Source organism: Pseudophryne corroboree, chromosome 5, assembly GCF_028390025.1.
Source record: "Pseudophryne corroboree isolate aPseCor3 chromosome 5, aPseCor3.hap2, whole genome shotgun sequence".
NCBI lineage: Eukaryota > Metazoa > Chordata > Amphibia > Anura > Myobatrachidae > Pseudophryne > Pseudophryne corroboree.
Genome location: NC_086448.1, coordinates 608,857,460 through 608,872,810, shown reverse-complemented (window position 1 = coordinate 608,872,810; position 15,351 = coordinate 608,857,460). Strand labels below are relative to the sequence as shown.

General features: G+C 47.1%; 1 protein-coding gene across 6 annotated transcripts in view; it reads right to left on the bottom strand.

Annotated features, from left to right (window-relative positions):
• The window catches only part of PPP4R1 (protein phosphatase 4 regulatory subunit 1), a 258,120-nt gene that overhangs the window by 56,749 nt on the left and 186,020 nt on the right, over nucleotides 1-15,351 (bottom strand). For all 6 annotated transcript variants that reach the window (XM_063923466.1, XM_063923468.1, XM_063923467.1 and 3 more), the window contains exon 12: nucleotides 1,669-1,847. In XM_063923466.1, coding sequence (XP_063779536.1) covers nucleotides 1,669-1,847 — 179 coding nt within the window. The remainder of the gene's footprint in view (nucleotides 1-1,668; nucleotides 1,848-15,351) is intronic.

Here is a 15,351-nt window from a genome sequence, read left to right as displayed (position 1 = left end):
TGGCACAGGTATAAAGTGGCAGTGCTGTAGCTATACCCTGCCTATGAAGTAAAATTCATTCATACTTTAAACCTTTATTTTAAACTTCTGATTGATAAAAGTATGTGGCTAAAACAAGTGATTTTAACAAGTTAAAATTATTAAATAACTGTGTGGCCAGAGACTTACAACCAACAAGGCTTACGGCCACCCAAGGCACTGAAGGGGTTAATCTCCATGCTGTGTCGCCATATTTAAAAGGACAATAGGCGCTATTTTCAAATGTATTACCGACGCTAGGCTCCGCATGTTTCAATTAAATATGTATTTAATGTTTATTGTGTACCACAGCCCCGGACACCCTCCGGCGGCTGTGGCAATGCTGCCTGTTAACTCTCAATGCACTGCACCAGGGGACAGTGTACCAAACAGCAGGGATGCAGTGCTGAAAGCCTAGCTCCTGATATCCTAGCGTTGTGGGGCTAAGTGCTACACACTGGGGGAACAGGTAAACCGGGTCCCAGTGCGGCAATAAAGGGGTTGAAGAGCCCTGGGTCCATTGTCCTGGGCTGCAGGGCTATGAGTTAGCAAAACCGGACGCTGGGGGGACCAGGGTTAACCGGGGAAGAGCCCCAGCAGTCCCAGTGCTGGGTGCCCGCATAGTGTATAAAATAAAGACAAATATATTAATGTTTAAAATAAAGAGTATTAAACAGTGGTGTGTAAGGCACTGCAACCATTCTGCAGTGCCAGGGGTATGTGCAGACTGGTGCCCTGCACAAAATATGTATTTTACCTGTATATGAAAGTAAAATGCACATACTTGCATTCCTGGTGATCTAGGGGGAATATGGAGCTCTTTATGGGCTGCTGGGTTCCCTGCCTTCCTATGCAGCCTCAGACATGAAAGTAGCATGGGAAGTTAGAAGGAAAGCTGCCATACAAAGTGTATACAGGGAGCCCTGTAAGGCTTCCACTCCGTGTCCAGGAGACTCTGCCTGGGGACCTTGGTTGCCCATCTCTGGTGCTCAAATTCAGTCTAGAGATGGCAGGCTTGGTCCCTTAACAGCATCCTGGTTTTGGAGGGACATTGATTGGGTTAAAACCACCGGGCAGGACTACCCCCAGTGGTAGTGCGTTGGATTAGGATAAAAGGAAGCCTACAAGCCTTTTTAAAGCTACACCCTGTGTGACATCATGTAGTGTTGTACTGCTGCAAAGGGGAAATAGTCTTTAAGACTATTTGAACAATAAAGATCTTGCCTTCAAGACGACTGCTTCTGCCTTCTGCACTCCACAGGAGTGCCCAAACACTATCCCATTCTCCAGCTGTTCTAGGTTGAGTCCAGCTTCTCCAAGCCCCACCCTCTGCCAGCTACCATGCATGGCCTGGTCCATGGAGAGTGACCAGTGGGAACCAGCAGACACCAACCAGGTGGTGTGGCCACAGCTTGTCTACGCATACGCAGCAGAATCGGTTCCATTTGCTGACTGAAGGAACCTGGTGGTGGCAGTGAGTTACCCTACCACTGCGCAGTGGGTGGAGTCAGTAATAGGCAATTACTGACAGTAAGAGGAAATCCCCTATTGGCCCAAGTCCCAAACAAGTCTGATTGCTTAGCGCAAGCAGCGAGGCGCGTCCAGTCACAAACGTGATCTAATAAAAGCAGCTATTAGTTTAAGCCTTACCTCTATGGAATCACTGATTAGAGGAATGGTGTCATCCCGCAACATCTTGCAGTTAATCCTCCCTGACTCAATCAGGTCATTGTGGTAGATGATCTGTCGATTCAAGTGAGAGGATTTTTTATCTTCCTGAGATTCGAGGCTGGACGCTTTGAGGGCAGCAGTGAGGACATCGACTTGTGCTACATGGTAGAAAAAAAAAGATTGACAATGTCTAACAGAAATACATGGCAAATATGTAATTCCTAATCCTGATAACCGTTCTAGTCACTAACCCAATTTTTTTTTATTTTTTTAAGTGAACTGAATGAAATGGTAGTGCCATATACAGCCTGTTCTAACATCTGCAGACAATCTAATCATTTCTCTCATTTCACCATTGCAGTTTTTTTTTTACAAAAGCAATTCATATTAAGTGATTGCAGCACTTAGAGACAAAGCACGGTTGTGACACAATTTATTTGGGCAGGTAGCAATAGGAATAGGGTTAACTGTATAGACTGACACTTTATGTCAGCTATTTCTGAACACAATAAAAATTTAACTTTCCCCAGCCTAATGGGTGTGTAACTGTACGGGTATTTAAGTTATGAACCTCCCTAACAAAGACAATTAGATATGGTAGATGCAAAAAAATAAAATAAATCAAAGCTGCACTGCCCGCAGCGAAATGCGTCAGGCGGCTATTTGGGTCACTATTTACCAGAACTATTACTGCCTGTGTGTGCCCGGACCAAGACTGGACTTTTAATTTGGCAGAAAAATTGAGGTGATCTATTACATCTGGAGAACCACTAACCCTCTCTATACAAGGAGGACACCGCGATTCAGTGAGGATACCAAAACCTTGGCTGGTTTTGAGTACATCTAAGAGACACTCTCAAGGGACTACACCTCTAGCGGCTTATTGTGGTAAAGTTCATCAGTGGGACTGCGCAGTCAGATCTTCTCCATTTCTTTCACCCATCTGCAATCCGGTTTATTCTAAACAGGAACGGATCACACTGGAAAATAAGAATTTACTTACCGATAATTCTATTTCTCGGAGTCCGTAGTGGATGCTGGGGTTCCTGAAAGGACCATGGGGAATAGCGGCTCCGCAGGAGACAGGGCACAAAAAGTAAAGCTTTACGATCAGGTGGTGTGTACTGGCTCCTCCCCCTATGACCCTCCTCCAAGCCTCAGTTAGGTACTGTGCCCGGACGAGCGTACACAATAAGGAAGGATTTATGAATCCCGGGTAAGACTCATACCAGCCACACCAATCACACCGTACAACCTGTGATCTAAACCCAGTTAACAGTATGATAACAGCGGAGCCTCTGAAAAGATGGCTCACAACAATAATAACCCGATTTTTGTAACTATGTACAAGTAATGCAGATAATCCGCACTTGGGATGGGCGCCCAGCATCCACTACGGACTCCGAGAAATAGAATTATCGGTAAGTAAATTCTTATTTTCTCTATCGTCCTAGTGGATGCTGGGGTTCCTGAAAGGACCATGGGGATTATACCAAAGCTCCCAAACGGGCGGGAGAGTGCGGATGACTCTGCAGCACCGAATGAGAGAACTCCAGGTCCTCCTTAGCCAGGGTATCAAATTTGTAGAATTTTACAAACGTGTTCTCCCCCGACCACGTAGCCGCTCGGCAGAGTTGTAATGCCGAGACCCCTCGGGCAGCCGCCCAAGAAGAACCCACCTTCCTTGTGGAGTGGGCTTTTACCGATTTTGGCTGTGGCAGGCCTGCCACAGAATGTGCAAGCTGAATCGTACTACAAATCCAGCGAGCAATAGTCTGCTTAGACGCAGGAGCGCCCAACTTGTTGGGAGCATATAGTATAAACAGCGAGTCAGATTTCCTGACTCCAGCTGTCCTTGAAATGTATATTTTTAAAGCTCTGACAACGTCCAACAACTTGGAGTCCTCCAAGTCGCTTGTAGCCGCAGGCACTACAATAGGTTGGTTCAGATGAAATGCTGACACCACCTTAGGGAGAAAATGCGGACGAGTCCGCAGTTCTGCCCTGTCCGAATGGAAAATCAGATATGGGCTTTTGTAAGATAAAGCTGCCAGTTCTGACACTCTCCTGGCCGAAGCCAGGGCTAGTAGCATGGTCACTTTCCATGTGAGATATTTCAAATCCACAGTTTTTAGTGGTTCAAACCACTGAGATTTGAGAAAGTCCAAAACAACATTGAGATCCCACGGTGCCACTGGAGGCACCACAGGGGGCTGTATATGCAGCACTCCCTTAACAAAAGTCTGGACTTCAGGAACTGAAGCCAATTCTTTTTGGAAGAAAATCGACAGGGCCGAAATTTGAACCTTAATAGATCCCAATTTGAGACCCATAGACAATCCTGATTGCAGGAAATGTAGGAATCGACCCAGTTGAAATTCCTCCGTCGGAGCACTCCGATCCTCGCACCACGCAACATATTTTCGCCAAATGCGGTGATAATGTTGCGCGGTTACTTCCTTCCTTGCTTTAATCAAAGTAGGAATGACTTCTTCCGGCATGCCTTTTTCCTTTAGGATCCGGCGTTCAACCGCCATGCCGTCAAACGCAGCCGCGGTAAGTCTTGAAACAGACAGGGACCCTGCTGAAGCAAGTCCCTTCTCAGAGGTAGAGGCCACGGATCTTCCGTGATCATCTCTTGAAGTTCCGGGTACCAAGTCCTTCTTGGCCAATCCGGAACCACTAGTATCGTTCTTACGCCTCTTTGCCGTATAATTCTCAATACTTTTGGTATGAGAGGCAGAGGAGGAAACACATACACCGACTGGTACACCCAAGGCGTTACCAGCGCGTCCACAGCTATTGCCTGCGGATCTCTTGACCTGGCGCAATACCTGTCCAGTTTTTTGTTGAGGCGAGACGCCATCATGTCCACCATTGGTCTTTCCCAACGGGTTACCAGCATGTGGAAAACTTCTGGATGAAGTCCCCACTCTCCCGGGTGAAGGTCGTGTCTGCTGAGGAAGTCTGCTTCCCAGTTGTCCACTCCCGGGATGAACACTGCTGACAGTGCTATCACATGATTCTCTGCCCAGCGAAGAATCCTTGCAGCTTCTGCCATTGCACTCCTGCTTCTTGTGCCGCCCTGTCTGTTCACATGGGCGACTGCCGTGATGTTGTCCGACTGGATCAACACCGGTTTTCCTTGAAGCAGAGGTTCTGCCTGGCTTAGAGCATTGTAGATTGCTCTTAGTTCCAGAATGTTTATGTGAAGAGACGTTTCCAGGCTCGACCACACGCCCTGGAAGTTTCTTCCTTGTGTGACTGCTCCCCAGCCTCTCAGGCTGGCGTCCGTGGTCACCAGGATCCAATCCTGTATGCCGAATCTGCGGCCCTCCAATAGATGAGCACTCTGCAACCACCACAGAAGAGATACCCTTGTCCTTGGAGACAGGGTTATCCGCTGGTGCATCTGAAGATGCGACCCTGACCATTTGTCCAACAGATCCCTCTGGAAAATTCTTGCGTGGAATCTGCCGAATGGAATTGCTTCGTAAGAAGCCACCATTTTTCCCAGGACTCTTGTGCATTGATGTACAGACACCTTTCCTGGTTTTAGGAGGTTCCTGACAAGCTCGGATAACTCCTTGGCTTTTTCCTCCGGGAGAAAAACCTTTTTCTGAACCGTGTCCAGAATCATCCCTAGGAACAGCAGACGTGTTGTCGGAATTAACTGGGATTTTGGAATATTCAGAATCCACCCGTGCTGTTTTAGCACTTCTTGAGACAGTGCTAATCCCATCTCTAGCTGTTCTCTGGACCTTGCCCTTATTAGGAGATCGTCCAAGTATGGGATAATTAATACGCCTTTTCTTCGAAGAAGAATCATCATCTCGGCCATTACCTTGGTAAAGACCCGAGGTGCCGTGGACAATCCGAACGGCAGCGTCTGAAACTGATAGTGACAGTTCTGTACGACGAACCTGAGGTACCCCTGGTGTGAGGGGTAAATTGGAACGTGGAGATACGCATCCTTGATGTCCAAGGATACCATAAAATCCCCTTCTTCCAGGTTCGCTATCACTGCTCTGAGTGACTCCATCTTGAACTTGAACTTCTTTATGTACAGGTTCAAGGATTTCAGATTTAGAATAGGTCTTACCGAGCCATCCGGCTTCGGTACCACAATATAGAGTGGAATAATACCCCTTTCCTTGTTGTAAAAGGGGTACCTTGACTATCACCTGCTGAGAGTACAGCTTGTGAATGGCTTCCAAGACCGTCACCCTGTCGGAGGGGGACGTTGGTAAAGCAGACTTCAGGAAACGGCGAGGTGGATCCGTCTCTAGTTCCAACCTGTACCCCTGAGATATTATCTGCAGGATCCAGGGATCTACCTGCGAGTGAGCCCACTGCGCGCTGAAATTCTTGAGACGACCCCCCACCGCCCCCGAGTCCGCTTGAGAAGCCCCAGCGTCATGCTGAGGCTTTTGTAGAAGCGGGGGAGGGCTTCTGTTCCTGGGAAGGAGCTGCCTGTTGCTGTCTCTTCCCCCTTCCTCTGCCTCGTGGCAGATATGAATATCCCTTTGCTCTCTTGTTTTTAAAGGAACGAAAGGGCTGCGGTTGAAAAGTCGGTGTCTTTTTCTGTTGGGGAGTGACTTGAGGTAAAAAGGTGGATTTCCCGGCTGTAGCCGTGGCCACCAAATCCGATAGACCGACACCAAATAACTCCTCCCCTTTATACGGCAAAACTTCCATATGCCGTTTTGAGTCCGCATCGCCTGACCACTGTCGCGTCCATAAACTTCTTCTGGCCGAAATGGACATAGCACTTACCCGTGATGCCAGTGTGCAGATATCCCTCTGTGCATCACGCATATAAAGAAATGCATCCTTTATTTGCTCTAAAGACAGTAAAACATTGTCCCTATCCAGGGTATCAATATTTTCAATCAGGGACTCTGACCAAGCTACCCCAGCACTGCACATCCAGGCTGTCGCTATAGCTGGTCGTAGTATAACACCTGTATGTGTGTATATACTTTTTTGGATATTTTCCATCCTCCTATCTGCTGGATCTTTAAGTGCGGCCGTCTCAGGAGAGGGTAACGCCACTTGTTTTGATAAGCGTGTGAGCGCCTTGTCCACCCTAGGAGGTGTTTCCCAGCGCGCCCTAACCTCTGGCGGGAAAGGGTATAAAGCCAATAACTTCTTTGAAATTAGCATTTTTTTTATCGGGGGCAACCCACGCTTCATCACACACCTCATTTAATTCATCTGATTCAGGAAAAACTATAGGTAGTTTTTTCACACCCCACATGATACCCTGTTTTGTGGTACCTGTAGTATCAGCAATATGTAACGCCTCCTTCATTGCCAACATCATATAACGTGTGGCCCTACTAGAAAATACGGTTGATTCGTCACCGTCGCCACTGGAATCAGTGCCTGTGTCTGGGTCTGTGTCGACCGACTGAGGCAAAGGGCGTTTTACAGCCCCTGACGGTGTTTGAGGCGCCTGGACAGGCACTAATTGATTGTCCGGCCGTCTCATGTCGTCAAACGACTGCTTTAGCGTGTTGACACTATCCCGTAATTCCATAAATAAAGGCATCCATTCTGGTGTCGACCCCCTAGGAGGTGACATCCCCATATTTGGCAATTGCTCCGCCTCCACACCAATATCGTCCTCATACATGTCGACACACACGTACCGACACACAGCAGACACACAGGGAATGCTCTTAACGAAGACAGGACCCCACTAGCCCTTTGGGGAGACAGAGGGAGAGTTTGCCAGCACACACCAAAAGCGCTATATATGACAGGGATAGCCTTATAATAAGTGCTCCCTGTATAGCTGCTTTAATAATATAGTTTTGCCACAATTTTGCCCCCCCCTCTCTTGTTTTACCCTGTTTCTGTAGTGCAGTGCAGGGGAGAGCCTGGGAGCCTTCCTGACCAGCGGAGCGGTGTGAGGAAAATGGCGCTGTGTGCTGAGGAGATAGGCCCCGCCCCTTTTTCGGCGGGCTCGTCTCCCGCTCTTTAGTGGATTCTGGCAGGGGTTAAATATCTCCATATAGCCCCCGGAGGCTATATGTGAGGTATTTTTAGCCAAAAAAGGTTTTCATTTGCCTCCCAGGGCGCCCCCCTCCCAGCGCCCTGCACCCTCAGTGACTGCCGTGTGAAGTGTGCTGAGAGGAAAATGGCGCACAGCTGCAGTGCTGTGCGCTACCTTAAGAAGACTGAGGAGTCTTCTGCCGCCGATTCTGGACCTCTTCTCGTTTCAGCATCTGCAAGGGGGCCGGCGGCGAGGCTCCGGTGACCATCCAGGCTGTACCTGTGATCGTCCCTCTGGAGCTAATGTCCAGTAGCCAAGAAGCCAATCCATCCTGCACGCAGGTGAGTTCACTTCTTCTCCCCTAAGTCCCTCGTTGCAGTGATCCTGTTGCCAGCAGGACTCACTGTAAAATAAAAAACCTAAGCTAAACTTTTCTAAGCAGCTCTTTAGGAGAGCCACCTAGATTGCACCCTTCTCGGCCGGGCACAAAAATCTAACTGAGGCTTGGAGGAGGGTCATAGGGGGAGGAGCCAGTACACACCACCTGATCGTAAAGCTTTACTTTTTGTGCCCTGTCTCCTGCGGAGCCGCTATTCCCCATGGTCCTTTCAGGAACCCCAGCATCCACTAGGACGATAGAGAAAGGCAGTTATTATTGTGACCTTTTATTTATTTTTTCTGATCGTAATGTGCTTTTAATGTTGTTTTAAATGTATGCTTAATTAAATGTGAACAATTTTTCTTCTCTCAATCCTTACTATATTAATTTTAGAATCACGTTAGCGCTGCTATTGTGTTTTGCGCTTGTAAGGTTATACTTGCTTCCGGTGAAGCTGCCAAGCCTTATTTGAAGAATCTGTGAGGTGGGAGTTCCTGAAACTCCAGTCTGTTACCCTGGACGATCAGATCTTTTACCCATGGATCCAGGCATGATGTGTTCCATACGTGACTGAAATACCGTAACCGGGCTCCCACCTGCCTGTTGACCAGGCAGTGCGGTCCACCGTCATGCTGAAGGTTTTGCGGAAGCAGTACCGGAGGTCTGATCCTGTGAGCCTGTACTTGCAGGTTTTCTGGGCTTACCTCTATTGCCTTTGAAGGCAGTAGAAGAACCTTTGGACTTACCTTTAAACTTTGCTGTCCGAAAGGACTGCAAAGTTGGTGCAGAATAGGATTTTCTAGCCGGGGGTGCTGCGGAAGGAAGGTATGTAGACTTACTCGCCGTAGCCTTGGATATCCACGTATCCAGTTCATCTCCAAAGAGGGCTTCACCTGTGAAAGGTAGGCTTTCCACGCCCTTCCTGGAATCCGCGTTCGCAGTCCACTGGCGTAGCCACAAGCCCCTGCGTGCTGACACTGCCATGGCAGTGGTGCGTGCGTTGAGCAATCCAATCTCCTTTATGGCCTCCACCATAAAGTTAGCAGAATCCTGTATATGCTGTAGGAGTAAAATAATCTCCCCCCTGGGCAAGGAATCTAACCTGTCAATTAGATTACCAGACCATTTTGCAATGGCCCTAGTGATCCATGCACAAGCTCCCACCTCTGTGTACAGAGATTTGAGAGTGGTCTCAATATTGCGGTCTGCAGCATCCTTCAATGAACCTGCCCCAGGAACAGGTAAAACTATCTTACGTGACAGCCTGGAAACTGATGCGTCAACTATCGGTGGGTTCTCCCATTTTTTTCTATCGCCCCGAGGAAATGGGAAGGATGTAATGAACCGCCTTGGAATCTGAAACTTCCTGTCAGGGTTAACCCAAGTTGCTTCAAAGAGTGAATTTAATTCCTTAGAAGCAGGGAAAGCAGCAGCAGATTTCTTTTTTTTCAGCGGCGAGTGTGTGTGACTGACCAAGGAGGACACCGGAGCCTCCGCTGTAGTTACCCGGCAACCAGGGCGCGGGAGTATACAGCGCCGCTGGGGGAGTGATGGAGCTGCAGCAGAGTATGTCTGTCTGACATTCATTAAAGCTGCAGCCCTTGAAGTCTTCAGATTACTTCTTTTCTTCTGAAATTAGCTTATAATATGGGCTGCAGGAGCAGCCCTCCTGTTGATTGCCTGCTTACTGCATGGCACCAACTTACAAACTGAGCGCCTGTGCACGGAGGCGGGGTTATAGAGGAGGCGGCGCTGTGCATCTTGGGAACAGTCAAAGCTTTGAGCCTGTTGGTGCCTCGGATCAAGATCCTACTCTAAACACTGATGTTAATCCTTGTGGAGCCCAGTGTACCCCGCAGCAGAAAAAAGGATTCCTCCTCATCCTCTGACACTTTGTCAGGAATGTGTAAGACCTCTCATAGCTTCAATCAGGGCCTGCATACCCTGTGCTAAAGCTGCAACTCCCCCCCACTTAAGCTAGCCATACATCAGACCAACTTTTCTCCAACACTCCAATCTTCCAACTTGTCTGTTCAACTAAAACAGTGCCCCACACATCTCACCAACTTTTTACCAGTGCTCCACACATCTAACCAACTTTTCATCAGACCAACCAACCTTCCAACTTCTGTCCAACTTGTGATGTCACCGAAGTAGGCGGACAGTGCCTGCCTACAGTTCTTCAGTTTTGTTTTGTTTTTTTATTTCAAAACATGCAGAAGTGACTTTTTTTCAGTGAAACTGGGCTTTTCATTCACCACCATACATTTATTAGATTTACTTATTTTTATACTGAACTATGGATACCAGCATGGTTGGGCTGCCAAGGCAAATATATATATATACCAGATGTAGATATTCGGCACTCCCAATGTAGTAAAATGTAGAGCTTGCCTGGTGCCCTCCTGAGCTTCAAAAAGCAAACATCACAATCGATAGGCGGCACTCTAGGACTTTTCAAAAATCAAGAACATACGTGACCCTGTTCTGACAGCTTAACGTTTCGGTTTAATGTAACCGTCGTTTTTTGGTAATAGCATATCTATTTATATTAGAAGGGATTAGGTACTTGGTTTGTCTTTTTTGGAGGCACAAGTATTATTTATATATTTTTAAAAAGATTATTATTATTATTTTTATTTTTTTAAATGGAATGGGAAAAACCCGAAAAAAAATTGCGTGGGGTCCCCCCTCCAAAGCATAACCAGCCTCGGGCTCTTCGAGCCGGTCCTGGTTTTAAAAATCCGGGGAAAAAACGGACAGGGGATCCCCCGTATTTTTAAAACCAGCACCGGGCTCTGCGCCTGGTGCTGGTGCAAAAAATACGGGGGACAAAAAGAGTAGGGGTCCCCCGTATTTTTTACACCAGCATCGGGCTCCACTAGCTGGACAGATAATGCCACAGCCGGGGGTCACTTTTATACAGTGCCCTGCGGCCGTGGCATTAAATATCCAACTAGTTACCCCTGGCCGGGGTACCCTGGGGGAGTGGGGACCCCTTCAATCAAGGGGTCCCCCCCCCAGCCACCCAAGGGCCAGGGGTGAAGCCCGAGGCTGTCCCCCCCATCCAAAGGCTGCGGATGGGGGGCTGATAGCCTTGAGAAAATTTTAAGAATATTGTTTTTTCCAGTAGTACTACAAGTCCCAGCAAGCCTCCCCCGCAAGCTGGTACTTGGAGAACCACAAGTACCAGCATGCGGGAGAAAAAGGGCTCGCTGGTACCTGTAGTTCTAATGGAAAAAAAATACTTAAATAAAAACAGGAGACACACACCGTGACAGTAAAACTTTATTTCACACATGTATACACAAACATACTTACCTATGTTGACACGAAGCAGTCGGTCCTCTTCTCCAAGTAGAATCCACGGGTACCTGAAAATAAAAGATAATTATACTCACCTGATCCAGGGTCCAGATTATAATCCACGTACTTGGCAAAACAACAAACCGAACACCCGGACCAAACGGACTGAAAGGGGTCCCATGTTTACACATGGGACCCCTTCCCACGAATGCAAAGACACCCCCGTGACAGCTGTCACAGAAGTGTCTCTTCAGCCAATCAGGAAGCGCCACTCCGTGGCACTCACCTGATTGGCTCTGTGCGCGTCTGAAGTGACAGAAGCGCATCGCACAGCTCCCTCCATGGTTTCAATGGTGGGAACTTTCCGGTCAGCGGTGGGGTTACCCGCGGTCAGCCGCTGACCGTGGGTGACCTCACCGCTGACCGGACAGTTCCCACCATTGAATATGTGTGTGTGTGTGTGTGTGTGTGTCAGTGTATGTGGGTGTGACAGTATGTGTGTATACCAGTGTATATGAGTGTGTCACAGTGTACATACATGTGTATCAAAGTGTATATGTGTGTGTATCACAGTTTACATGTGTGTATTAGTTATATATGTGTGTGACAGTATACGTGAGTGTGTCCGTGTATATAGGTGTGTCTCAGTGTGTGTGTGTGTGTGACAGTGTGTATATATGTATATGTCAGTATGTGTGTGTATCTCACAGTGTATGAGTGTGTCACAGTGTCTATACAGTACGTGTCTATCACAGTGTATATATGTGTGTCTATCACAGTGTATATATGTGTGTCTATCACACTGTATATATGTGTGTATCAGTGTACATGTGTCAGTGTATATATATATATATATGTGTGTGTATATCAGTGTACATATATGTGTCAGTGTGTGTATATATATGTGTGTCAGTGTATATATGTGTGTCAGTGTGTATGCGTGTCACAGTGTGTATACATGTGCGTGTCACAGTGTGTATTCATGTGCGTGTCAGTGTGTATACATGTGCGTGTCAGTGTGTATACATGTGCGTGTCACAGTGTGTGTTTGCATCAGTGTGCATGTGTGTGTGCGTGCGAGTCACAGTGTGTATGTGTACGTGCGTGTCACAGTGTGTGTATGTCACAGTGTGTGTGCGTGTCACAGTATGTGTGTGCGTGTCACAGTGTGTGTGCGTGCGTGTCACAGTAGGGGTGTGCACGTGCGTGTCAGTGTGTGCGTGCGTGTCACAGTGTGTGTGTGCTTGTCACAGTGTGCGTGCATGTCACAGTGTGTGTGCGTGCGTGTCAGTGTGTGTGTGCACGTGCGTGTCAGTGCGTGTCACAGTGTGTGTGCGTGCATGTCAGTGTGTGTGCATGTCACAGTGTGTGTCTATCACCATGTGTATATATGTGTCTATCAGTGTACATGTGTGTCATATATGTGTGTGTCAGTATATGTGTGTATATCACAGTGTATATGTATGTGACAGTATATACGTGTGTGTCAGTGTATATATGTGTGTATCAGTGTATGTGTGTGTGTGTGCATATCACAGGAGGATGGAGGCTGTGCCCTCTCTGCGGCCGATGGAGGCTGGAGGCTGGCAGCGCTGTAGCTGGAGCCGGTCCCAGCAACTGAACGCAGCGGCGGGATGGACGAGGCGGCGGTGAGGAGATCCCGAAGCAGGACAGAGGCTGGTGACCGGAGGGGGGAAAATGAACTGTGCGGGAGGATGGAGGGATAGAGGCTGGCGGACGGTGCGTTGAGGGAGGCTGGAGGGATGGAGCTTGGCAGCGGAACGCGATGGACGAGGCGGCGGTGACGGCGGTGGGACAGGCTGGCGGCCGGAGGAGGATTGAGTCTGGCGGCCAGTGCAGACTAGAGATGAGCGGATTCGGTTTTACTCGGTTTTACTCGGTTCTCAAAACCGAATCTTATTGGCTATCCAAAACACGTGACATCCGTGAGCCAATTAGATGCCGTTTTGAGAACCGAGTAAAACCGAACCCGCTCATCTCTAGTGCAGACACGGACGGACGGTGCGGTGGGGCTGGCGGCTGGGCAGTGGCGGGTCACTGTGGCTGAGGCGGGTAAGGTGGCCGGAGAGGTATGGAGCAGAGAGGGTCCTCTGCAGTCCAGAGACAGAAGTAGGCGGACACTAGCAGGCAGTGTCCGCCTACTTTTCGTTCAGTTGTGGGGACAGTTCTCCCTACACCTGAACGATTAGTTGGGAAAATCAAACAGGTTTGATTTTCCCAACTAGTTGGACAGACCGTTTCTGGCCGTTTCTAAGCGTGTGAGAGCAAACGGCTGATAATCGTTTGCTCCCACACACTGCCAGATTATCTTTCCAACCAGCCAAAAAGTTGGCTGGTTGGAAAGATATCGTCCTGGTGTATGGCTACCATAAGTCCACTTCCCCCTCCTCTGGGTCTGTTACATCATCATCGGTATCAGCCTGCATGATTTGGGATAGAGTACGATTCTGTGGACATATAGCAGGGGTCTGAGACGCTGGGATGACCACTGAATCTCTATTCATCAGGTTATCTACAGATTGTCTTAAATATTGAGTCTCCTTTTCATTTTGGGACAATGTGTTTGAAATATTTGAAATCATCCCTTTTAATGAATCTAACCAAACAGGTTCAGATCCACTAGCCTGAGAATGTGTACTATCTTGAGTACACTGGAGAGATCCCCCAGATTGAGAAAAGCACTCTGCTGTGCATGATACACACGCCTTTGATATGATAAATGTAAAAGAACACACACACAGTGAGGAATAGTATAAAAGCACAGTTAACCCACACAGAGCCCTTCTAGGGACCCCCTTCCCAATCTCCCATCACTTTAGACAGGAGATTGGGAGCGACAAAATTGAATATCACCCAAAACCAGCAACCCAGGTTGTAAAACCAATTAACCACTGCAAGGACTATCTTCAGTGACCTCACGTGAATTAGAGACTGAGGACATAATAAAATGGTGTTTAAATGCCAAGACACACAGTTATTCTTTTTCAGAGTAAGGGGATCAAATGGTTATTGACATCCTTTACAAACTTTCTGCTTTTCTCATCACAGGAATTAAATGTCTTATTTTCTATTTTATTTCGTTTAGGTTTCCAGAAACGGATTCGCTTTTTTTTATTATATAATACTGTATATAATATTTATTTTGTAATACCACAAACACATGTTAAAAAATGGACTATAATAATTAAATTGCTACAGTACTTTACAGACTTACATACTACCACAGTTAGGTTGCTAACTGCTAATTAACTGAATTACAGGAGACTGCTTGGTTTAAAAACGATGCTCAAATTATCTTTTGATTGTAATGACTAACAAGGCTATAAGAACAAAAGAAAAACTGCTAAGTGTTAAGGGGGGTACACACTAGATTGCTTAGAAATTAAGCACGGATCTCTCCGTGTGTATGCCGCATAGTGATAGCGATGCGCGGACCCGCGCATCGCTATCGCCGGTACTAGATTGGCCTGCATGATATAAAGCTAAAGAGATTTTATTTTTAACCAAAACAGACATTACATAGACTCAGATGAATGCTGTATGCAATGATAATAGTGATTTGGCGCATACATGTCTGTGTCTTCGATATATAAGCTAGTGGCAGAAAACAGCATATGGAATCACCAAAAACTACCAGACGGCTTTAGCAATTTACATTCACAAATATGTATTACCTTTAACAAATTTTCTCCTCCACTACGATGAAGGCCAGAGGATTTGGTCCAAAATTCAATTACTTTTTATTACAAATATAAAATGAAAGTCTGCTTATTGTTCTTAAAAAGAATCACAAAAGATTGGGTCTCCTCATACATGCGACAGCTTATCATGTGCACATTCAACTTGCATTGAGAATAAGGCTTTAATCATAATCTTGGTTGAACGAATTGCGTGTAAAGTGATCTGTTACAACCGATAATAAATCCTGTATATGGAGCTGCATCATAATAAACTG